At 39.5% G+C, this 25,258-nt stretch overlaps 1 protein-coding gene across 2 annotated transcripts in view; it reads left to right on the forward strand.

Moving 5' to 3' along the window:
• The window catches only part of LOC140716822 (otoancorin-like), a 105,317-nt gene extending 80,763 nt beyond the window's left edge, over positions 1 to 24,554 (forward strand). For both annotated transcript variants that reach the window (XM_073029753.1, XM_073029755.1), the window contains 7 exons: positions 4,696 to 4,877; positions 11,534 to 11,686; positions 12,649 to 12,797; positions 15,205 to 15,344; positions 15,806 to 15,903; positions 17,640 to 17,781; positions 21,712 to 24,554. In XM_073029753.1, the coding sequence (XP_072885854.1) occupies positions 4,696 to 4,877; positions 11,534 to 11,686; positions 12,649 to 12,797; positions 15,205 to 15,344; positions 15,806 to 15,903; positions 17,640 to 17,781; positions 21,712 to 21,782 (935 nt within the window). In that variant the 3' untranslated portion in view covers positions 21,783 to 24,554. The remainder of the gene's footprint in view (positions 1 to 4,695; positions 4,878 to 11,533; positions 11,687 to 12,648; positions 12,798 to 15,204; positions 15,345 to 15,805; positions 15,904 to 17,639; positions 17,782 to 21,711) is intronic.
• Positions 24,555 to 25,258: the final 704 nt, after the last annotated feature.

Below are 25,258 nucleotides of genomic sequence, written 5' to 3' on the forward strand. Positions count from 1 at the left end.
AATAGTGAGGAGGCTTGTGCTGGTGGTGGAGCTGATTGAGTCCACAACCCTCTGCATCCTCTGCAAACTCATTAGTGAGTTTTGAGCATCCCATGTTGGAGTCAGAAGTATTGTAACACTTGTACAATCCTCGCTGATTTGATTTGAAACAAACGACGCATTTCACTGTATGTTTCGGTGTACATGTGACAAATGAAGCTAATCTTTCTTTTCTAATGTCAGCTCACAAAGCTCACAACAGGTGTTGAAGAGCTGCATAACAACCAGAAAAACCCAGATGAATTTCTAGAGTGATGTATTTTGACTGGAAATCATGTCCAACATGGGAAATAGCAATTTTCAGACATGTACAACTGAGAAAAGCCTGACATGTCCGAATATTTTGGCCTCCTTATGTTAAAATACTATGACGCACTTCAAACTGCTTCAAGTCTAATTTAGGAAAGCAGTCAGGTATATTCTTCTCACAATTTTTCTTCACATATGTTGACTTCTAAGCTGAATGGCAGAAGAAGACTCCTGAAATCAAAATAATTTCTAAACAACTGTGAGTTTTTTAGATTCAAGTGTTGAAGAATAATGCAGGATGGAAACAGGCCCATCATGTTGACGAAGGTGCTTTCCTGAGCTGGTCCTATTTGCCTAACTCCTATCCATGTACCTGTAATTTAGTTGTCTTTACCACTTGCAGCTTGTTCGTTATACCGACTGGACCCAAACTTCTGATGAACTGCCCCAGTGCAACGGCTTTTCCTCTTTAAAAACTCTCCTGTGGTTTTCTGTCATCCTTGAAATGACGGACAACCACCATAGGTCATTATTGGGACAACACATTACAATTATATAGGATGTTGGTGACATTACACAGAAATGTTGTATACTGTTCTCATTGCCAAGCCAAGGAAGGATGTAATTAAAAGAGAGTGAGAGTGCAGAAGAAATTCACTAGCATTTTTCCAGTAATGAAGAGCTTCAGTTGTAAGGAGAGGTGGATAGGATGGGACTATTTTTCCTGAGGCAAGGTGGGGTGAGGGATTACCATTCAGAAGCTTATAAAATCATTTGGGGCATTGATAATATGGATGAATACTATCTTTTCTCCCAGGGCATAGATTTTTGATGGGAAGGGAAAGGAGCTGACTTTGCATGCTCGGACAGGCTTGTCCCTATCTCACCGGGACATAAGGCCCACCTGTTGAAGCGGTGTACCAGGGTGTGGCCACTGTCTCATGCAAACAGCTACCTGGAGCCACAGGTGAGAGCTCCATACATGCTATCTGCATTCTTCTCCTCCTGTGTCACCATTTTCATGGAACTACAGTGCCTATAAAAAGTATTCACCCCTTCCCCCCTCTCCCCCGGAAGTTTTTGTGTTTTATTGTTTTACAACATTGAATCACAGTGGATTTAATTTGGCTTTTTTGACACTGATCAACAGAAAAATTGTGTCAAAATTAAAACAGATCTCTATAAAGTGATCTAAATTAATTCCAAATATAAAACACAAAATAATTGATTGTATAAGTATTCACCCCCTTTGTGCAGTCAAGGTGTTCAATTGATTGTAGAAAAAATACGACTGCTGGTGAGTCAGTATCCTGGCAAAAACTACACCATGAAGACAAAAGAACACTCCAAGCAACTCTGTGAAAAGGTTATTGAAAAGTCCATGTCAGAGGATGGATAGAAGAAAATTTCCAAGTCACTGAATATCCCTTGGAGTACAGTTAAGTCAATCATCAAGAAATGGAAAGAATATGGCACAGCTGTAAATCTGCCTAGAGCAGGCCATCCTCAAAAACTGAGTGACCGTACAAGAAGGGGACTAGTGAGGGAGACCAGCAAGAGACCCATGACAACTCTGGAGGAGTTAAAAGCTTCAGTGACTGAGATGGAACAGACTACACATACAACTGTTGCCTGGGTGCTTCACCAGTTGCAGCTTTATGGGAGAGTGGCAAAGTCACTATTGAAAAAAAATTCGCATGAAATCTTGGCTAGAGTTTGCCAGAAGGCATGTGGGAAACTCTGAGGTCAACTGGAAGAAGGTTCTATGTGCTAATGAAACCAAAATTCAGGCTTTTGGCCATGAGACTAAATGTTATGTTTGGTGTAAGCCAAACACCACACATCATCAAAAACACCCCATCCCTACAGTGAAGCATGGTGGTGGCTGCATCATGCTGTGGGGATGCTTCACTGCAGCAGGCCCTGGAAGGCTGGTGAAGTTAGAGGGTAAAATGAATGCAGCAAAACACAGGGAAATCCTGGAGAAAAACCTGATGCAGTCTACAAGATAACTGCAACTTGGGAGAAGATTTGTTTTCCTGTAAGACAATGAGCCCAAGCATAAAGCCAAAGCTACACAGGAATGGATTAAAAACAACAAAGTTAATGTCCTGGAGTGGCCAAGTCGAGTCCAGACCTCAATCCAATTGAGAATTTGTGGCTGGGCTTGAAACGGACTGTTCAATCAGGGTCCCCGTGCAATCTGACAGAAGTTGAGCAGTTTTGAAAAGAAGATGGGGAAAAATTGCAGTATCCAGATGTGCAAAGCTGATAGAGACCTATCCACACAAACTCAAGGCCATAAATGGTGCCAAAGGTGCATCTACTAAATACTGACATGAAGGGGGTGAATACTTATCCAATCAATTATTTTGTGATTTTATATTTGTAATTAATTTAGATTACCTCGTAGAGATCTGGGTTTTTTTCTGTTGATCAGTATCAAAGAAAGCCAAATTAAATCCACTGTGATTCAATGTTGTAAAATAATAAAACATGAAAACTTCCACGGGGGGGGGGGGGGGATGAATAGTTTTTATAGACACTGTCTACATATGTAGCCCTCAATCTCTGTGTTCTACAACACTCCCCAAGGCCGTCATTGACTGTGTAAATCCTGTTCTGGCTTAACTTCTTGAAATGCACCACTTTGCATTTGGCTGGGTTAAATTCCATAATTCCTTTGTTCATTTTCCTACTTGATCTAGATCTAGACAGCAACTTTCATTGTTCACCACACCACCAATTTTGGTGTCACCTGCAAAATAACTGACCTTTAAATCGCAAAAGGTTGGTTTGCAGTTGCATCAGGCTATCAAGAAGGCAAATGGATTGTTGGCCTTCATTTCTAGAGGGATTGAATTTAAGAACAGGGAGGTTATGCTGCAGCTGTACAGGGTACTGGTGAGGCCGCACCTGGAGTACTGTGTGCAGTTCTGGTCTCGTTACTTGAGGAAGGATATACTGGCTTTGGAGGCAGTGCAGAGGAGGTTCACCAGGTTGATTCCAGAGATGAGGGATTGAACTATGAAGAGCGATTAAGTCACCTGGGACTATACTTGCTTGAATTCAGAAGGATGAGAGGAGATCTTACAGAAACATATAAAATTCTGAAAGGGATAGATAAGATAGAGGCAGGGAAGTTGTTTCCACTGGTAGGTGAGGCTAGAACTAGGGGACATAGCCTGAAGATTCAGAAGTGTAAATTTAGGGTGGAAATGAGGAGGAACTGCTTTTCCCAAAGAGTGGTGAATCTGTGGAATTCTCTGCCCAATGAAGCAGTGAAGGTTTCCTCAGTAAATACACATTTAAGACAAGTTTGGATAGATTTTTGCGTAATCGTGGAATTAAGGGTTATGGGGAAAAGGCAGGAAGGTGGAGATAAGACCATACCAGATCAGCCATGATCTTATTGAATGGCAGAGCAGGCTCAACAGGCCAGATGGCCTACACCTGCTCCTATTTCTTATGTTCTTATATGCCACCTTCATTCTCATTGAAATATTTGATATATAAGCCAAAAACAATGGATCCAGCACTGATCCCTGCAACAAAACCCTGGTTATAGTCCTCCAATCTGAAAAAAAATCTTCAATTACCACCCTCTGAATCCTTACATCAAGCCAATTTTGAATCCAGTTGGCTAGCTCATACTGAATCCCATATGATCTCACACTCATTCTACCATTCAGGACCTTGTCAAAATTTCTGACAGTGCTCCAGCAATTTCCTTCCATAATGTCCGAGGACGCACTTGGTCAGGTCAGAGGGATCCATCTATCTTTGTGCTCCTCAATACCAGCAATATTTCTTCTTTCATAATATTGATATGTTTCAGGACGTCACTATTTTCTCTCCTGAATTCCCTTGTTCATGAGTTTCTCACAGCAAATTCAGATGAGAAGTATGCATTTCAGATCTACCCATCTCCCATGGCTCCACAAATAAAAGGCCGCACTGATCCTTTAAGGATCCTGTTCTCTCTTTTACTGTTAATATACTTGTAGAATCTCTTAGGATTCTCCTTTCACTTGTCTGCCAATGATATCTCATGTTCTCTTCCTGCACTCCTGCTTTCCTTCTCAAGTGGGTGCAACGACTGAAAGAGTTTCAAGAAACCTGATAGTGGGTTTCTTGTTGTTCTCCATCCATTGCCAAAGATGATTAAATTTAAAAAATCCATTCTGCACAATAAAGAATAACCATTACTCCCTCACAAAAATATAAGAACTTGCTTTGTAGTGATTTCTAATAAGAGTGAGGCAGAGTTCCTGTGTCAATGCGGCTACATTGTCCTGCGTTACATTTCAAGAGCTGATATTTTTCATCTGATATTTCCTGAGGAAAAAAGAAACTCTAAAGATTGTGACTGTTGTCTTTCTCATACTTTATTTACGTGACTTCCAGAGTGTGAAGAGATGCTCACCTTTGACAAAATTGAAGCTCTCGGCGAAGCAAATAGAATGTGGACTGCGGCGCAACTGCGTTGCATTGTGGTGGGAGACTTCATAGATTCTCTGGACACACTGACTGCGGTCACAGGCTTAAGCATTAATCAGCTGGAAGCTTTAAAGGAAAAGGCCTTGGAGGTGAGTAGCTGCAATATCCACAGGTGATAGTGTCCTAGTTGTATTCTCCACAATCATTGGGAAGATGCAGTCATGATGAAGTTAAAAGAATTAGGAACAATTTGAAGAAATTCTTATCTAGTAGTGTGCCTCAGAGGGTATTGGACTCTTAGCATGAGTGCTGTCAAGTGAATTTTCTTCTGGGACATTGATAGCATAAAAAGAAATGACAGTGGACTGGGGAGCATCTGTAGGCCCGCTTTTGATTTAGTTACCAGTACCATTGCTCAAGAAGCACGCTCAGCTTCACTGACCGTGTAAATGAAGTGAATTTCTTTGCTGGTGATTCCTGGGACACAGTGTTCATACCCTTTTCACATGGTGCCCTGCTGCATGTGATGACTTCAATTACTACATGTCTTCATTGTTTAACTTAGACCTGAAGGACTTCATCTACCCCTGAGTTAATAACGTGGACATTGTCCCGTAATCTTCCCTAATTCAGTATATCTGCAACCTCCGCTGGCAGGATCCATGCACACTTCCAACTGCACCATTCACATGGCCTGTCATGCATCTCAGCCACCATGATTTCCCGTTCATTTCTAGGTCACATTATGGAAATATTAGTCCTCACAAGATGTGTCATTACAGGAAGGATGTTGAGGTTTTGGACAGGATGCATAAGTAGTTGCCAGAATGCTGCCTGGACTTGAGGGTATGTGCTACAAGAAGAAGATGGACAAGCTTGGGTTGTTTTCTCTTTTGCAGCACAGACTGGGTGAAGACCTGGTAGAAGTTTATAAGATTATGAGAGGCATAGATAGTGTAGACAGCTAATATCCTTTTCCCTGACTTTAAGTATCTAATTTCAGATGGTAAGTGAGAAAGGGGTAAGTTCAAAGGAGTTATGTGAGGCAGGTTTGTGGGCTGAAGGGCCTGTTTTTGTGCTGCTCTGTTCTATGTTCCATGTTTCCACCCACAGTGCCAAATTTCACTCAATAAACTGTACAGCTTTGATTGAGGAACCTATTATCAGGAAGTCTGCACACACACGCAGACCCCGTGCATCTTTTCTCATTAACATGTTCAAGCACGGCTTAAGGTCGTCTTTGAACAACAGTTCCTTCACATAAAGTTAATCAAACGCATTAGTTTCGAAGCCCAGAAAGGCTTCAGTGCAAGAGAACTGATTGAAAATACTTGATGCTATGCAGATTCCAAGCCCTGTCTGCATAAATGCACCTCCTCAATCAACTGACTTGTTTATGTGACAAACACAACAGTTACCTTGTATCTGGCCAAGACAGGTGCCATCAGTCAGGTTTTACACATTCTATTCTTCTTCAGTTAAAATCTACCTATTTTACCAAATACTCCTATAAGAAAATTTGTCAGTTCTCTGTCTTTCAGATGGCTTTCTGATGAGGGTTACTGAGATATTAAAGCAGTTCAGAGTGGCAACAGGAGATAGAGATGAATAATGAAATAAAGATGCAGTTTGGAGCAGAAAACATCAATGAAGCAATTGAAAAAATAACTGGCAGCCCAGGGCAATAACATGTAGCTAATTGAGTATGTGATTTAGATTGGCTATTAAGTTTCTAAGTCTTATTATGATGATATAAGCCGGCTGCTGCAATGAAACAACCCAGTTTGAATGGCAATGCGGGTAGTTTTATGAAAATCACAGAGAGTGGTATCAGCTGACAAGAACCTCCCCTTTTTTACTGAAGAGGTTGTTAAGGAATGAGACCAATTTAACGCTGTGTAGCTAATCATACTCTTAGAAAAAAAAAAGCAGTGAATAATCTAATAATTCTTTTGATGGAATAGATGATAGAGGGTTAATTAAAGCTTAAGGCAAGATATATGAATTTAATTCAAATACTAATGAGTGGATTGAGGGGAAACATTTCACCATTTATTTTATATTTAGGCAGGTGGTCTCTGGAGAGAAAATCATGAACAGAAACATAACGAAAGGAGAAGGCCATTCACTCCTTTAACCTGTCACACCATTGTAAATAGTTCACATGTATCTTGGATTTCTATTCCTTTGCACCCATATCCAACAAAAATAATCCAGTGGGATCTCAGTGTTGAAGGTATTACTTAGCAAGTGTTCACAGTGTTTAATTTGGGAAGGAATTACACATTTAAAGATTCCTTTTGATGAGAAGGTCCTTTCTTGTTTCTCATTTGAATGGGCTTGTGTTAATTCTTCTGAATTTCTCTGAATTCTTCTGAAATTCCTCAACTAGAGGAAGTATTTTCTTTGTACCTTGTCTCCTGAATAAATGTGAATTTTAAATAGTTCAAATCAATCACCCATCAAATTACCAAACTAAGGGGAACACGACTGAAATTTATAACTGTTTTCATAACTTAGCAAGCTTAGTTTTGATAAAATCAGTGCTGAACTCCTAAGGTCAATATATCCTTCTAAAGGCACAAGAATCAGAACTGGAAACAGCCATATAAATGCAGTTTTGTAAGTACTCTGCAAAACTCTGCATTGTATTAAAGAATATTAATATCAGTTAGTGTAGAGTAGTGGTTATGTTATTGGAGAACCCTGAATTAATATAAGGAGCGAGTTCAAATCCCACTATGAACACCAGGTAATTTAAATTCAGCTAATTAAATAAATCTGGAATAGAAAGATAGTATTAGCAGTGGTGATTATGGATGTACTGACTGCCATAAATACCCATTTGATTCAGTGATGACCTTTACAGAAGGAAATCTGCCATCTTACCCAGTGGAGCAATTACAACTTGTGGTCTTATGGACTACATTAGGTAATAGAAATATGCACTTTTAACAAAAGTATAATGTATTATACGGTGTAATTGAGATGAATGTTGTGAAATTTATCTTTGGCAATGGAAGAATATAAAGGAATTAATGAATTGATAACCTGGGCATGCTGAGAAGATCATAAGAAACAGAAGCAGATGTAAGCCATTCACCATGATAATGGATAATCTTTTTCCTCATTGTTAATTTCCTGCACATACCTAATATCAGTTGATTGCCTTAAAAATCAAAAATGGACCCCTGATTTGAATATACCCAGCAGCTGAGAATCCATAGTTCTCTTGGACAGAGAATTCCAATTTTTCCGGACGTTCCAGGGGAAGAAATTCTTCATCTTGGGTCATGAATAGCAACACCTTGTTTTGAATTTCTTCTTCTGCACAAGAAATCTGAATGCATGATTAAAACTCCCTGCACATATCTGACAAGCTCTGAGAATTTGTATGTTCCAATCAGATCATCACCCATTCTTCGAAAACTAAACTTGAGAGTATACAAATAAAATCTGCAATTGTTGGAACCACAGAGCAGACCTGAGGTCTGGCAACATTTGTAGAAAGAGGAACAGTGATAATGCTTCAGGTTTCAGACTCTTCATCAGAATTGGGGAAGAGAGAAAACAAAATGATTGGCATCTCCCTAGAGCAAGGGATTTAAATGGGGTGGAGTTTGTTAGGTGTGTTCAGGAAGGTTTCTTGACACAGTATGTAGATAAGCCTACAAGAAGAGAAGCTGTACTTGATTTGGTATTGGGAAATGAACCTTGTCAGGTGTCAGATCTCTCAGTGGGAGAGCATTTTGGAGATAGTGATCACAATTCTATCTCTTTTACCACAGCATTGGAGAGAGATAGGAACAGACAAGTTAGAAAAGTGTTTAATTGGATTAAGGGGAATTATGAGGCTATCAAGCAGGAAATTGGAGGCTTAAATTGGAAACAGATGTTCTCAGGGAAAAGTATGGAAGAAATGTGGCAAATATTTAGGGGATATTTATGTAGAGTTCTGCATAGGTACTTTCCAATGAGACAGGGAAGTTATGGTAGGGTAGAGGAACTGTGGTGTACAAAGGCTGTAATAAATCTAGTCAAGAAGAAAAGAAAAGCTTACAAAAGGTTCAGAGAGCTAGGTAATGTTAGAGATCTAGAAGATTATAAGGCTACTAGGAAGGAGCTTAAGAAGGAAATTAGGAAAGCCAGAAGGGGACATGAGAAGGCCTTGGTGGGCAGAATTAAGGAAATCCCCAAGGCATTCTACAAGTATGTGAAGAGCAAGAGGATAAGACGTGAAAGAATAGGACCTATCAAGTGTGACAGTGGGAAAGTGTGTATGGAACCGAAGGAAATAGCAGAGGTACTTAATACTTTACTTCAGTATTCACAATGGAAAAGGATCTTGGTAATTGTAGTGATGACTTGCAGCAGACTGAAAAGCTTGAGCATGTGGATATTAAGAAAGAGGATGTGCTGGAGCTTTTGGAAAGCATCAAGTTGGATAAGTCACCGGAACTGGATGAGATGTACCCCAGACTACTGTGCGAGGAGAGAGAGGAGATTGCTAAACCTCTAGTGATGATCTTTGCATCATCAATGGGGACGGGAGAGGTTCCGGAGGATTGGAGGGTTGCGGATGTTGTTCCTTTATTCAAGAAAGGGAGTAGAGATAGCTCAGGAAACTATAGACCAGTGAGTCTTACCACAGTGGTTGGTATGTTGATGGAGAAGATCCTGAGAGGCATGATTTATGAACATTTGGAGAGGTATAATGAGATTAGGAGTAGTCAGCATGGCTTTGTGAGGGGCAGGTCGTGCCTAACGAGCCTGATTGAATTTTTTGAGGATGTGACTAAACACATTGATGAAGAAAGAGCAGTAGATGTAGTGTATATGGATTTCAGCAAGGCATTTGATAAGGTACCCCATGCAAGGCTTACTGAGAAAGTAAGTAGGCATGGGATCTAAGGGGACATTGCTTTGTGGATCCAGAACTGACTTGCCCACAGAAAGCAAAAAGTGGTAGTAGATGGGTCATATTCTGCATGGAGATCGGTCGCCAGTGGAGTGACTCAGGGATCTATTCTGGGACCCTTACTCTTTGTGATTTTTATAAATGACCTGGATGAGGAAGTGGAGGGACGGGTTAGTAAGTTTTCTGATGACACAAAGGTTGGAGGTGTTGTGGATAGTGTGGAGGGCTGTCGGAGGTTACAGTGGGACATTGATAGGATGCAAAACTGGGCTGAGAATTGGCAGATGGAGTTCAACCCAGATAAGTGTGAATTGTGAAGGATGTGGAAGCCATAGAAAGGGTGCAGAGGAGATTCACAAGGATGTTGCCTGGATTTGGGAGCATGCCTTATGAGAATAGATTGAGTGAACTCGGCCTTTTCTCCTTGGAGCGACAGAGGATGAGAGGTGACCTGATAGAGGTGTATAAGATGTTGAGAGGCATTGAATGTGTGGATAGTCAGAGGCTTTTTCCCAGGGCTGAAATGGTTGCCACAAGAGGACACAGGTTTAAGGTGCTGTGGAGTAGGTACAGAGGAGATGTCAGGGGTAAGTTTTTTTTACTCAGAGAGTGGTGAGTGTGTGGAATGGGCTGCCCGCAACGGTGGTGGAGGCAGATACGATAGGGTCTTTTAAGAGGCTTTTAGATAGGTACATGGAGCTTAGTAAAATAGAGGGCTATAGGTAAGCCTAGTAATTTCTAAGGTAGGGACATGTTCAGCACAACTTTGTGGGCTGAAGGGCCTGTATTGTGCCCTAGGTTTTCTATGTTTCAATGTTTTCTAGAAGCAAAGAGGGTTTGGGTTGAGACGGGCAGAACAAAGGCAATACCTCTGAATGGCTGAAATTAATGATGTACTTACAATCAGATTATGGTTCTCTGGTGTGTGTTGCCAAAAGCAAAACTGTTGTACAAAATTATATTGCTAGAAAGACACACCTTACTGATTGACAAAATCTGAGCCAAAATCACAGATGGATGAGAGGCAGAAATGCCCAGTTCAAAGAACGACAGGAAGTAGGAACTATTGCCAGAGTTGTAGAATTCAACGTTGAATCTGAAAGGCTGCAATGTATCCAGATAGAAATTGAGGTCTTGTTCCTAAATTTTGCATTGACCCTCCTTATAACAGTGCAAGAAACCTCAGGCAGTTAAGACAGAGTGGGAGTGGAAATTAGTGCCACTTTATTCAGTCAAATGTGAACAAGGTTATGATTAACAACACTCCATTTCACCTGATGGATATATACACCCCTTTTACTTTTCTCAGTGCCTCTTCAACTGGAAGAGGCACGGAGAGATGCAAGGACATATCCTGTGTGAAGGACTTTAGTGTCCATCACCGGGATTGGCTTGGTCGTTCCACCACTAACCAATTGGCTGATCTCTGACACAAGGGATAAAATGAACTGGCAATTACCTCACTAATCTACCTGAAGCAGGTACATCTGTCCATGATAGCATTGGCTCCTTGGTGATTATATCCAGGCTTTAAGCTGAGGATAGCTTCTATCTCTAACTTTCAGTTCCTTTAAGTTGATCCTAAAATCCTACCACTCAGTTGTCAGCTTTCTTAATTTTTTTTGGCCTCTACATCAAATTGTATCTGATTATACAATGTAATGTGCCTTGGGATGCTTTAATGCATTGCTTCTCTCCCTAACAGCATTATGGCTGTACCCACTCTTCAAGAATTCATGAAGGCAGTTCACCAGCCTCTCCTGAAGAGTAACTACAGATGGGTAACTAAATGCCTCTCAGCCTGTGAAGCCCCCCTTCAATGTATATATTAAATAAAACATTATATAAACGTATGTTGTTAACTTGTAAACATTATTGTCGCTTCAGGTTTATGGCATGAATATCAACAATGAAGTGCTTGCTTCTTTGGAGAAGATCACACTTGGCTTTGCTGATGGTGAAGTCGAGAAGTATTTTACTGAACCTGACATTGATACCCTTGGTGCGATCTCAGGACACAGCGAGTGGGCCAGTAATGATGTGAGTGTAGGCTTCATATTTCAATATTCATCACTCATACAGCCTTTCTCAGTCATTTCATTTAGACCAGTGGTTCCCGACCTGGGACCCACGGACCCCTCAGTTCATGGCATTAAAAAAAGGTTGGGATCCACTGATTTAGATGTGTTCTTTTAGGCAAAGGTCACATTTGGAAATAGCCACAAGCTGTAACCTGAATTTAAATGGGTTATAATAAAAAATATGTAAGAGCATAGAATTTAAGTAGAACATGTAGGGCTTTATATTGGCTTCTCATAGATAATCTGATTTTCATCATTACTCAACCAAAGACAGTGCTATTGAAATTGGGGGAAATGTGTGTCGTGGCTGCATCTGGGGTAACCTGGTACACTAGATCACCCACCTATAACAGACCATGTCCGTTACTATTCTATTCACTCTGTGGATTCATTAAAGATTTTAGTGGAATCCACAATGGATTTTATTCCGAACATATACCCACACTGTTCAGAAGCATTTTTGCAGGGAGATAACTGAGAAGGATTGGCTTAAGAGGAGAATTTTAAAGATCAAAAGTATGCTTAAAAATGATTCTCTGCTGCCCATGCAGAGGAAAGGAGCAGTGGTCCACTGTTAGTGAAATAAAGGCCTTGAATGTAACAGATAAGGCCCCTTCACCCTGCTTTCCACCTGCAACCTAAATCTCATTTTACTTTGTACTGATGAAAGGTCATCAGATGAAACATGAACTTTGTTTAATCTCTCTCTGCAGATGCTGCTTGATCTGTATTTCCAGCATTTTCTGAGTTATTTTGTTCAAGGCACTTCTAAATACTGATTATGTGTTTTTTTTTAACAATTTTAAAGATGGATTTTCAAAGATAACCATGAAAAAATATCCTCTGATGGATTTGTAGTTGTGTAGTTAAATTCTTGCATGAATGGAGTGATGACACAGAGTTTTCTTATTTCTCTTATAGTATTCCTCACGAGCCAAAACTATCTTGAAGAACTTTATGAAACGTCGTGCATTCAGTAATCTGACTAGTACAGATCTGGTTGGACTGGGTTACTTCCTTTGTGCTTCTAGTTCAGATGAGATCAAGGACATTCACGTCGCTGCCTACAGGTAAAAGCAATTCAACAATCACCATCTTCAAAAGCATTATTCACCAGACTAACTTCTGTCATTTTTCTTCATTCTTCATTCACCTGCAATCAGGGCCCCAAACAGTCCTTCTAGGTGAGGCCACACTTCAGCTGTGAATTTGTCGGGGTCATCTACTGTATCCAGTGTTCCCAATACATCCTTTTAACATTGATGAGATCTGATGTAGATTGTGGAACCGTTTTGTTGAGCACTTTCAATCCATTCGCAAAAAAAAGGACTTCCTGGTGGCCAACCATTTTAATTCAAATCCCCATTCCCATTCAAATATGTCAGCCCATGGCCTCCTCTTCTTCCATGATGAGGCCACTCTCAGGTTGGAGGAGCAATACCTTATATTACATCTGGGTGGTCTCCAACCTGATGGCATGAACATCGATTTCTCCAACTTACGGTAATTTTTTTCCGCCTGCCCTTCATTCTTCAATTTCCCACTCTGGCCCCCCCCCCCCCATTACCTCTTCTCCTCACCTGCCTATCACCCTTCACCCTGGTGCTGCTCCTCCCCTTTCTCCCATGGTCCATGCTCCTCTCCTATCAGATTCCTTTTTCTCTAGCCCTTTATCTTTCCCACCTATCACCTCACAGCTTCTAACTTCATCCCCCCTCCCCCATCCACTCAGCTTCACCTATCACCTTCTAGCTATCTTCCTTCTCTTCCCCCCCCCACCCCCCGCCTTTTTATTCTGGTGTCTTCCTACTTCCTTTCCGGTCCTGAAGAAGGGTCTCGACCCAAAACGTCGACTGTTTATTCATTTCCATGGATGCCACCTGACTTGCTGAGTTCCTCCAGCATTTAGTGTGATGATGAAACCTCATAAATGCTGTACAGTCTTTAGCAGAAACTGAACCATCTAATCTGCAAGCTAAGTAAGAACATAAACAGGAAGATAGCCATTCAGCCCATTGAGATTTCTCTGTCACGTAAAGAGATCTACTTTGAACCACAAATTATTTGATTTCAGTGAACTCCAAAAATATATAATGTAGGTTTTGAAGATATTCAACAACTGAGTATGCAGCACTTTCTATGAATGACAATACCAAAGGTTCACATTGCTACGAATAAAGACCATCCTGCTACTCTCTATCAAAGGATTAGAGGAGAAGTGTTGGTGGGAATTCAGAACCCAATTGGTGAAAAAATAGGTCTAATGAAAAATTAAACACCCGAAGTCCATGAGGAAAAATATTTTAATTACCTTTTCTGTTTGTTTTGTTATGTTTCTCTTTCTCAATCAAACCTACCTGTCCCAATATCTGCCCACCAATCTGCATTCTTTCTTTTGAAATGATTCCATAAATGGAGTACACACAGTGTGCTGGAGAAACTCTAAGTCAGGCAGCATCTATGGATGGGAAAAAAGAGTTGACCCTCCAGATTGAGACTCTTCACTAGGACATCCATAGATGCTGCCTGACTGGCTAAGCTCCTCCAGCACGCACATATTGCTCTAGATTTCCAGCATCTGCAGTGCCTCTTGTATCCAGAAATGAAAACTGTTTTCCAGTAAATATTTTCACTTAGCTCTTATCGCACCATTCAACAACTACAGCATACAGTAGGAGTAGAGACAAACCAAGACATCTTCAAACCCAAAGTTCACATGTTACAGTATTCAACACCCTGAATATTCACTCTCTCTATTCATGCTTGATAGTGTATACTAATGAACAAATGCACTGCAACAACATGGCCATGCATTTTCAGTATCGCTTCCCCAACCATCTAGATGAATAAACTATGTTTTCACTAATGGAGCTCAACAGCATCCTGACTTGGAGCTGTTTTCTCATAACTGCTAGAAACTCCCTTGTTACAACACTGTGGGAGTATTTCACTGCAATTATTGTGGCGGTTCAATAAGACACTTCATTGCCACCTTCTCAAGGGTAGTTAGGGGATGAATGATAATGTTGGATATGCCTACAATTTCCAAATCCCATAAGAGAAGTAAAAAAAACCTCAAAGCTCCTTGAACATAAACTACGATGAAAATCGTAGCTGACTTCACCTTTTTACCTCTGGTACATGCCGTTCAATCTCACACCACCAGTTATCTTGGAATTGAATCATGAACAAGACCTGCTCCCTTCTTCTCTCTGCAGTACGTCTATTCTCTAGATGAGGGGTTCCCGACCTTTTTTATGCCATGGACCAGTACTATAAAGCAAGAGGTTCGTGGATCTCAGGTTGGGATCCCCTGCTCTAGACCAACTGCATTGATAAATAAATGGAGAAGAACTAAGGAAGTAGGTTTTGAAGTAGGTGGAATTCATTAACCTCATTTGTTCAGCTGAACACCAATGAACTTGTGCATTACAATGATTACATGCTTTCATTGTTTGTTTTCCTTGTACTACATAGATCTGCTGCCAGAGATATTGGGAGTATAATGTGTCCTAAGACAGAAACTCTCACTGCTTTGAAAGAAAGAGCGGTCCAGGCATTTTCCAATGTAGGAAGTTGGACTGGAGCAGAGTTACAGGAGATAGGAGTCGTAGCAGGTAATATATATGTAAAAATTGTATGGTTAATAATATAGAAATAGGGTGTTTGGCCCAACAGTTCCCTTTCCATTAGCTACACACCAGACAAGCAGATATTTCCCTTCATACTTACTAACCCAATCCTAATAGCCATTTTTCCATCTTCCACCTTTCCAGTTCAATCTTGGATGGTGACAATTTATGTCACTTCCACTAACCATGGAAATGAATTCTCCAATCTCATACCTCATGTTCACCAGAGCAGTGCTTTTGGTCCGGGTGTAATTGAAAAGAACTGGCAAGAGCAATTAAGATTCCAGCATGCCAATAAAATTTTAGCTGGGGAATTAGTTGCTGGATGGCTTAGCTACCTCACAAAACCAGACACCAGTTATTCTGTGTGTTGTAGAATGTGGGTAAGGTGAGAAATGAGTTATCTGATCATAAAAAATCATGTACCTGTACCTTTCTATTCATAGCTGGATTAAATGCAGTAGAAGTACAAAAACTGATGACACCTGCAGTTTCGTTCCTGACACCTGAAGCTGTCTCCAAATTCCCTCCTAACGTTTTCTCGGCAAGTACCTTCCCCCTATTCTTTCTATGGGAAAACAAGATTATGAAAAGAAGTCAAAACAATAGAGAAGCATGTGTAATGTACTTAAGATCTATGTTTATTTAATGGGACTGACCATTGATGTACACCATCTGGCCAATCATTCAGCGCTGGGGAGAACTGACCATTTCACAACCTTGACCTAATTGAAATCCTAGAGTTGAGCTGTAAATCATCAAATGGATACCTTTGGAAACTCAAAAGGTTGTAGCCTCAAGTTAGGTTACAAGATCCACCTGCAAGTGGACTTGTAGAAGGAAGGGTCACGATGTGCAGGGCTGGGGCATTCAACATTTGTTTTCTCTTGGTTTGGTTTCTTGGTTCCATTGGCCATAGAAATGCTGATATCCTTCGTTTACCCATGGCAACGCATTGTCATCTAAAAGGGCAGTCAAAGCTCCATTTAATGGGACTTAGAATGGAATAGTTGAAACCAATAAAACAAAACTGGATTAATGGGTTGCTAATTTGCCAACACTTATATTTGCTAAAGTGAAAATGCAAGCTTTAAATTTATAAATAGATGCATCGTCAGTGACACTATCCTGCAATTATTATTATTTTTAAAATTTATTTATTGAGATACATTGGAGAATAGGCCTTTCCAGCCCTTCAAGCCGTCCAGCAACCCTTGATTTAACCCTAACCTAATCACAGGACAATTTATAATGACGAATTAACCTACCAGCTGGTATGCCTTTGAACTGTGGGAGGAAACCCACGCTGTCATGGGGAGAACGCACAACTCCTTACAGACAGTGGCAGGAATCGAACCTGGATCGCTGGTACCGTAAAGCATTGTGCTCACCACTTATGCTATTGTGCCGCCTGCCTCTAGACCCGTTTTTGTGCAATATAATATGAGAACCCTTATTACTGCTGTAGCAAGAAAGAAATATAACGTCTGCAGAGCAACAATTCATGACTGGAACTCAGTCCATTTTTTGTATGTTGAACCCCAGTATGCAAGATACACTACAGGAAATCACCTCACTGGGACATTTATTTGGTTTATCATTATGACCATGGTATACTGTATACTCTTTTCTATGAACAGCAACTAACAGACTGTATAAAGTTCAAGCTCCATTTTATTGTCATGAACACACAAATCCAGGGTATAAATGCTACGAAAATCAGCTTTTAGCAGCATCAGTACAGTACGTTACAAAGGTGACAAGCATAACTTATATAAACTTGGATCAATGTAAATTATTCATACCTTACACAACAAAACGTGCAGGCCAAGAACCACGTAGTGGTTGTGCTGATCGTATTACAGTTTGTGGCATCAGTGCTCGGAGTTCAAATTCCTGCACGGTCTGTGAAGAGTTTGTACATTCTCCCTGTGACTACATGAGTTTCCACCAGGTGCTCCAGTTTCCTCCCACAGTCCAAAGACTGTTAGTAGGTTAATTGGTCATTGTAAATTGTCCTGTGATTAGGCTAGGGTTAAACAAGTGGGTTGCTGGGAGGCATAGCTTGTTAGGCTGGAAGGGCCAGTTCTGTGCTGTATCTCCAAATAAGAATGTTAAAAGTGCTTCCCTTTTGTTTCAGTAATTCTTTGCTGGTACTTTTTTATTTAAAAAAATGAGGACATATATAGTAAGTACAAAGTTTTCTTGACCAACTCAGTTTGGAATACAATTACTGCTCTGATTTTACTGATGAAAATGTCTCTTGCTCCATCAATTCAGTCTATGACTGTTGAACAGCTGAGAAATTTGGGACCAGAAAATTATGGTGCTGTAACTGAAGCACAGAAGAAAGCACTGTCACTGGAGCAGATCAATGCTTTGAAAGAAAATATTGGAATTGCACGCAGCACAAGTGGTGCAGGTGAGCCCTTGATTTATCATTGTCTCAAGGTTCTTAAAGAGTCTTTGCATGTCCAAGGAATTGGTTCACAAACACACATCGTGAAAACTCCTGTCTCTCCCTAGTTAGGCTCCTCTGAATTGCACAATAGTGGAAATTTGGAATGAACATTGCTTCTAAAATGATATGGAAAAAATAGCAAGCATTTCTACCTGTTATATATCATTGTATCAAAACTGTGCCTGACTATTAGTCCATTCATTCTACCCTTTCCAACTATGCTTTTCAGTATAGATGTATGCTTTTGTACTTCGTGACAGTCTCATTCACATAATGCAAAATACTGGGATCCTGCAGTAAAATGGCTATTAAAGAGGTTGCCTTCAAGTATCAAAACTTTAGTTACCTGAGAATGTAAATGGGCGGGATAGTTTTGAGTTTACAGATGTCACAAGGTAACATCTGACAGTTGTATGCATTTGTCAGTGACGCTGATCTAGTCTAACCAGTCTTTAACCACTGAGAGATAAACCTTCATACATATGAATGAGTGAAAAATTCAAATTATGAATTTTAATTGCTTTTAAATAAGGAATATTTTTTAAAGCTGTGCATGATCTTAAAGGCTGTTGGTGAGGCAATAAATATCCCAAGAATTTCATTTGAGTATGTTATTTGCCCTGGTCAGGACACGTTAATATACATTCCACAAACTTCAGCCATCAATCTCCAGTAGGCAGACATTTGCATGGAAGGGATGGTGCAGGTTAACATTGACTTGTACACAATAGCATATTGTGTACAATATTGGGCATCAACATTGACTTGTACACAATAGCATATTGTGTACAATATTGGGCATCAACTTAACATTTAGCAATCGAGCATCCTCTACCAACCACTGCCTGAAGTACATCATCTTCCAACAATAGATGAAGGCAGATGTTGGCAAAGAGATTCACAATCAACTTCTGTGACCACTACAGCCCCGAGCCAACTGAGGGAAAAAATCTCACGCATGCACAAAGTTCATGGTCTGCCAGGCAGCAGTAATCGTTGCAGCAATGCACAAAAATCTGGGAAAACTCAGCAGGTCAAGTAGCATCTATGGAGAGAAATGGATGATTGATCTTTTATGTTGAGACCCCTCATCTGGACTGGTGTATGAAGGGTCTTGACTCGCAATTTTAACTCTGTTTCCCTCGACAGATGCTGCCTGAGTTCCTTGACCTTTCTGTGTGTTGCTCCATATTTCAGCATCTGCAGTTTCTTGCGTCAGCAATAATTACTGCCCTGCTCTGAGACCTCAAAGCACTGGGGAGATTCCACTTGCAGTGTAATTGAACCAATTGTAATTGTCTTCGCCCAAGCCAGTAGCCCCAGCATTGAGGCTTCATAGGTCAGGCCAAGACCCTCATGTCCAATACAAGATTTCCAAAACACACACTCTATTCTAAACTCTGTCACAGATTACCGGGTGAGAAGCGGAAATGGTTCAAGGATTCTCTCAAAGTTTCCTTGGAAAAAAAAAGTGCCATATCAACCAACTTACAGGAATCGCTTGTCCTGTAAGAAAATCTAAAAACTCTACTTGAAGTGACATTGGAAACCTCCAATCAATATGTCAGCAGCATATAAATGTCCAGTGTAAATATTACAAGAAACCCTAATCACTCGCACTCTTTGCACATCCTTTCCTGTTGCTTGGCTTTCTGGTCCCTCTCCCTAAGCCATTCATTGACAAGTGCCAGCCTGTGACTGGTGATGAATAAATGACAGTGTTAATACTTCCCTAATTCCTCTGTCAGCAGTGGGCAGACTCCCAGAAACTGCTTCTGATGTGCCCGTTGACAGCCAGCCTTTGGGACTAGTGTTTCACCTGCATCAACGTCCAACCATCCTTCCAAACTCCCATCCACCTGCATATTGAACATTAGCATGACTCTCTGTTCCGATTCAGCAAAAGCTAACCAACAGATACAATGTGTGATGCTAGGCTCTACTTACTGAAGGACATAGATATTTGGGTTGTGCCTGTGGCCGATCCAAAAGGTCCTTGTCAACTAAGAGAACTGAGGACCACTTTAGGGATTAAGTTACACAAAGGAAAATTTTCAAAGATTTAGAGTAGGTCAAAAAAACAGAATAACATTTAAGTTACCTGTGGAAATCCAACAAATTCACAGATCTGTCCTTTATTCTGTGCAGAATATAGCTTGTAGCCAAGCCCTCAGGAAAGCAGTGACAGGCTTTGTTTTGTCCTGTTTCTTCCTGAAAATGTATACATGCACAGAGATAGGATATCAGTCACTGAAATGCCACCTCTGCCCGTGCATATTATGTGATCTGACTGTAATTGAAAGGAAGAGAATATGCAAGGACAGCTTGTGTTTACCTCCCCCGTTACTGGGACATCGAGAAAGGAACAAACATGCCCATTGAAACTGAGCTCAGCTTATGTGTAGAAAAAAGGTACAGATCTCACTGACTTTCTATTTTTATGCTATAAAATCATAGCTACGTAACGTTGATATTCCATAACAAAAATTGTTTTAGTTTTGTAAATTGTGCATTATTATTTTAATTGATACTTACTGCCCATTATGCCACTGGCATTTATGGCAGCAATGAAGGTCCTCCATCTCTGCCCATATAGAAGGATTCTTCATTGCTGTTTCCGTAACAATTTTGTTTTTTGACCAATCAGGGTTGTTCGCTCTGACCTGAACTCCTGAACCTGGAAGACCTGTGGACCACTCTTAGTCTGTCCTCTATCCTTTGATCCGTTTGTCATGGGTGACCCCTATCAAGAGCCAAAGCACAAAGGCACAAAGCCCTGACTCTAGCCCTATATATATAAAACAATATGCATCTTTCTCTCTATTCATTGGGCCATGATCAATAAATGTTCTAACAATGCATCAATGCCACACGTTTTCTCCTGAAACAGGACACCCACACAAGTTATGAAAAGGCAACTACACAGGGCCCAACCCTTTAGTTTACGGTGGCTGTAAGACTATGGTTCTGCCCTCAGAGTCTTTGTATAGTTACACCATTTCCCCAGCATATGTTTCTGCACCTTGGTATTAAATAATCAAATGCCAAGGAAAGCCACCCTGCCTGTCCTTACTGTTCTTTTTACAGCAAAGGTTAATAAATAATTGCAGAATATAAATCATTGCGGAATATAAATAATGGCCTCGGAGTTTGTTCCCAGTTGGCAATGCTAAACACACTGTAAGACTGTATCCAAAATGCACCTCTACAGAATTGAAAGGGACTGAATTCTGGAACAGCGCATTACATGTTATTTCTGGCAGACAGCATGTTCATTGCCACTGACTAGAGCTAAATTTCCATGCAAGACTGTGTTTATAATTAGAATTGTTCATACATTCTCTTCTGCCAAAATATCTTGATAGTTATGTGGCTTTGCATTTCCATTGTTTGCTGGCTGTGTCAGTCTAGTTAGAAACTACTTTTGCTGTGTAAATCTCATTAGCTGTCTCCACATCCAGCAACAAATGCACTACTGACAAGTGTTAATACCAGAAATTCTCCAAATAACAAATACAAATTAGACTTTCAAAAAGCAATGCACAACCATGAGATTAATCTGTCCTTCATAATGATTTTACTCATATATCTCTTGTATACTTGTATATTTAAAAATAGACCAAGGAGAGGTCGTCTCTATTTACCTGTAAATAGACAAGACCTCTCCTTGTCTATTTTTCCATTAATACCCCAGTTAGCTGAATGGAAACAGATTGTGATGGTATCAGGCAGGGTAATAAAGTCAGTCACCTTATTTGCAACAAAATGGAAATTGATTAGTCTGGTTTATTTCTCTAATATTAAGTATTAAAATGTTATTACATGGACAAGGCTAGGCTTTTCCTTCAGACTGACTGCTCTGCGTTTCGTGTTTTTTTTGTTTCTGATCAGGTTCGATTTACTGGAATCCTGTGATCATGTTGACCCTTCTGGTTCTCAGCTTGACAGCGGTACTCCATTAAAATGTGAATTAAAGAACTGGAAAAATCTCAATCGCTGAGCAACGAGAAAGTAAAACTACAAATACAGTTAACCATTGAAATTCTAGGTTAAATTTATAAGCCACTGTAAATTTCTTACCGTTGGTATTGCAGAGATAATTGGATCGTCTTAAAAAAATGTTATGGCTAAAGAAAAGGAATTTCTCCCAAGATCTGTGAAGCACAAAACTATTGAATAATACAGCCTGTTAGCAACACAGATTTAATTTTAAATGTCTCGACTCAAATCTTACTGGAAGGGAGCCTGGCTAAATAAGAAGAGAATTGAAAGAAAATGGGGCATTCTGGTTAAGGAAATTTATACATGATATGCAGGGATTTTTTTTTAACCTGCAAGTACATCATAACTAGTTAATGTTAAAATAAAAACATGATTGGAATGAAATAAGCTAAGGTACATATGATTGCAGAGATTGCATTACATAAACAGAAAATCGCCCTTTGAGTGCCCATTAATCCAAGTGAGGTCCTGAATTAATTTCTATTGCTTGAATGGTTTGAAGAAGAACTTTTTAAAGCCTAGTGTTTTTTTTTTAACCAAACTATGGCTGGATTCTTTTTTTTCCTCACTATTTGACTTTCTGAAAAGGGAGTACAGTAGTATTGTGCTAGAGTGGAGATAAAGATTTAAGTTTAGTCAGAATGCTGAGAGATTATGATCAGCTGAGCATTTCTGCTGTGAATTTCGTAGCATTCCAAAACTATCAGATTATTTTTGATGGGGTCAGTCTGTGGTGTGTTGATGAAATATTTCCTCTGTTGGCTGGAAGAAAATATATCTGACCTTTATAGAAGTTTGGGTGATATAGTGAAGGTAAAGGGTTGAGTGTGTTACTTAACATTTCTTTATAGCCTGACAGGAAAAAATTGAGATGATTAGGTTTACTTCACTTCACCTGATTACTTAAGTTATGCAGTCGAAGCATGGCCATGTCACCAATGTAACACCTATTTCACTTTAGTCTGGTGTAGTCTCAACAAGACAGAAAATATCAACCATTCTGTGCAATCCAGTCAGTCCAGCGCTCATGAGTCATAAGTGTGTGCAATGTGTACGATCAGATATTTTGGTACACATTAGAACATTCGAAGTAACTGAAATAGCTGGTAAAAATTTGCTAAAATACTGGATTGGTATATAAACCCATTTAGTACCTATCCACTCAACTGGAAAATTTAAACACCATTATGCCGACCAGAGGGGACACATTGGGCAGAATATTACATGAACTGCTGATCTGTTATCCCCTGTCTTGTGCTTCCAGCCATGACAAATTTTGCTCCATAACTTCTCCCAAAAAATGTATTTGCAAGGGTTTTTAAAAACATGCTAATTATAATGTATAACCAGACAGTTGATAAGATCACTTTGCACCAGGATAACTTTCTTTAAGAGGTTAAGTTAAGGTGACAATTTACAAATAGTAATTTCTAGGACAAAGTTCATGTGTATATTTATCTTCACTAGGATTACATTTACTACAGAATATTTCTCAAGCCTGAATAGACAACAAAGTTTTTTTCACCGTTACTTTATAAATTGTCTAAAATAAGCATTTATTTAGTTTGATCTTTCTGCACAAATATGATCACAGGTCTGGTGTCTGCAGAATATTAGATTTGTATGTTTAAGTCGTCAATCTCAGAAAGTAATCATTTACTTTAACCTTTGAAGAGGAGATTCTTCTGGCCTTTGTGTCTGCATAATCCTTTTAGAGAAAATTAATTAAAAAAAATAAGAACATATTGAATCGTATTTTTCCAAATCATACTTTATCTGACATCAGGAAAGCACAGAGATCCATCAAGAATTGCTGCTGAAGACTGTAGGCTATCTTTGTCAGTAACAGTGAACAGAAAGAATTGCAACTTAATGCCTGAATATTCAAATTAAGCATTTGTCTTGAATAAACTGTTCTTATTAGAGTACTTGTTTATCAAAAAAGAGAATAGTCATAATAATTTATGCTGAGAAGTGTTGTGATATATTTACAAGGGAAACAATATAAAATATGAATAGAAAGGTGTCAGATCAAACAAACATGAAGTGCAAATTACTTCAGTGTATCCATATTATTCCATATACTTAAACAGAAGTTCTCGAGGGTAACTGTACCAATTACTGTTATAATATTTTTGAAAAATAATGGGAATAGGAAAATTGCACATGATGATTGTACAGCAGATCTTACTGCATAAAAGCTTTTTTCAACTATTAATTGCAGGCCAGGCACATTGCTTATTTTTTGTTTTATTCAATTGTGATCAAAAAAAATGTTTTTATCTAAAAAATGAAGATTCAGATAGGAGGAATATAATTATCCCCTGTTGTAATTATTTCTGGTGTAACTGTTATTCAATTTGCTTGCTAAGTCAATAATGAAATGGCTGTTGATTAATTTGTTCCTTTTGACCTTGTTGTTTTGCTGTTTGTTCATTATTCGCAGGTTTTCTAATTGTCATCCAATTGATTTTCTTTTGAATGCATTCTCGGAGATTGGAGTTGTGTTCTAATAAACTTATAGGCATAATAAAGCCAAGAAAATGCAGTAGTGAGGCCAAATAATTGAGTTAAAGTTCTGCTGGGACTTTCATTTCTAACTTACTTAAAGCTTTTGGAAGGAATTTGGTGACTTTAAAACAATTGCCCTTTTATTCAGTTTAGCTTTCACTTAAATTATTGGGACAGTTTGAGTGTCAAGATCAACAAAAATAAATCATGATTATGAATTAGGATGTCTGACAGAAGAGTGCTCTTTACCTGAACTTTGACATGATTTCCACAGAGGTCACCTTCAATTCTACTTAAAGTTCAAAGTAAATTTTATTAACAAAGTACATATGTCACCATATACAAACAACCCTGAGATTTGTTGACCTGTGGGTATATTCAACCTATCTACAGAAGGTTGAATCTAATTATAACAAAATCAGTGGAAGACCACACAACTGGGGAATTCATCCTGAGTGCAGAAGACAATAAACTGCAATCGCAAATATAAATAAATAGTAATAAATAAATGAGAATATGAGCTAAAGAGTCCAGGAAAGTGAGCCCATTGGTTGGGAGAACATTTCAATGATGGGGCAAGTCAAGTTGAATGAAGTTATCCCCTTTGGTTCAGAAGCCTGATTGGTGAGGGGTAGTAACTGTTCTTGAACCTGACGCTGCGAGTCCTAAGGCTCCTTTACCTTCTACCTGATGGCAGCAGCGAGAACAGAGCATGTCCCGGGTGGTGAGGATCCCTGTTCATGGATGCTGCTTTCCTCTGATAGTGTTTCATGTAGGTATGCTCCATGGTTGGGAAGGCTTTACTCATGACGTATTGGGCCAAATCCACTACTTTTTGTAGGACTTTCTGTTTGAGTTAAAGAAAAACAAATACGAAAAACTTAAAGGTGAGAGTGACCCATTACATTATGACAAAGAGATAAGG

The sequence above is a fragment of the Hemitrygon akajei genome, chromosome 26 (assembly GCF_048418815.1).
Source record: "Hemitrygon akajei chromosome 26, sHemAka1.3, whole genome shotgun sequence".
NCBI lineage: Eukaryota > Metazoa > Chordata > Chondrichthyes > Myliobatiformes > Dasyatidae > Hemitrygon > Hemitrygon akajei.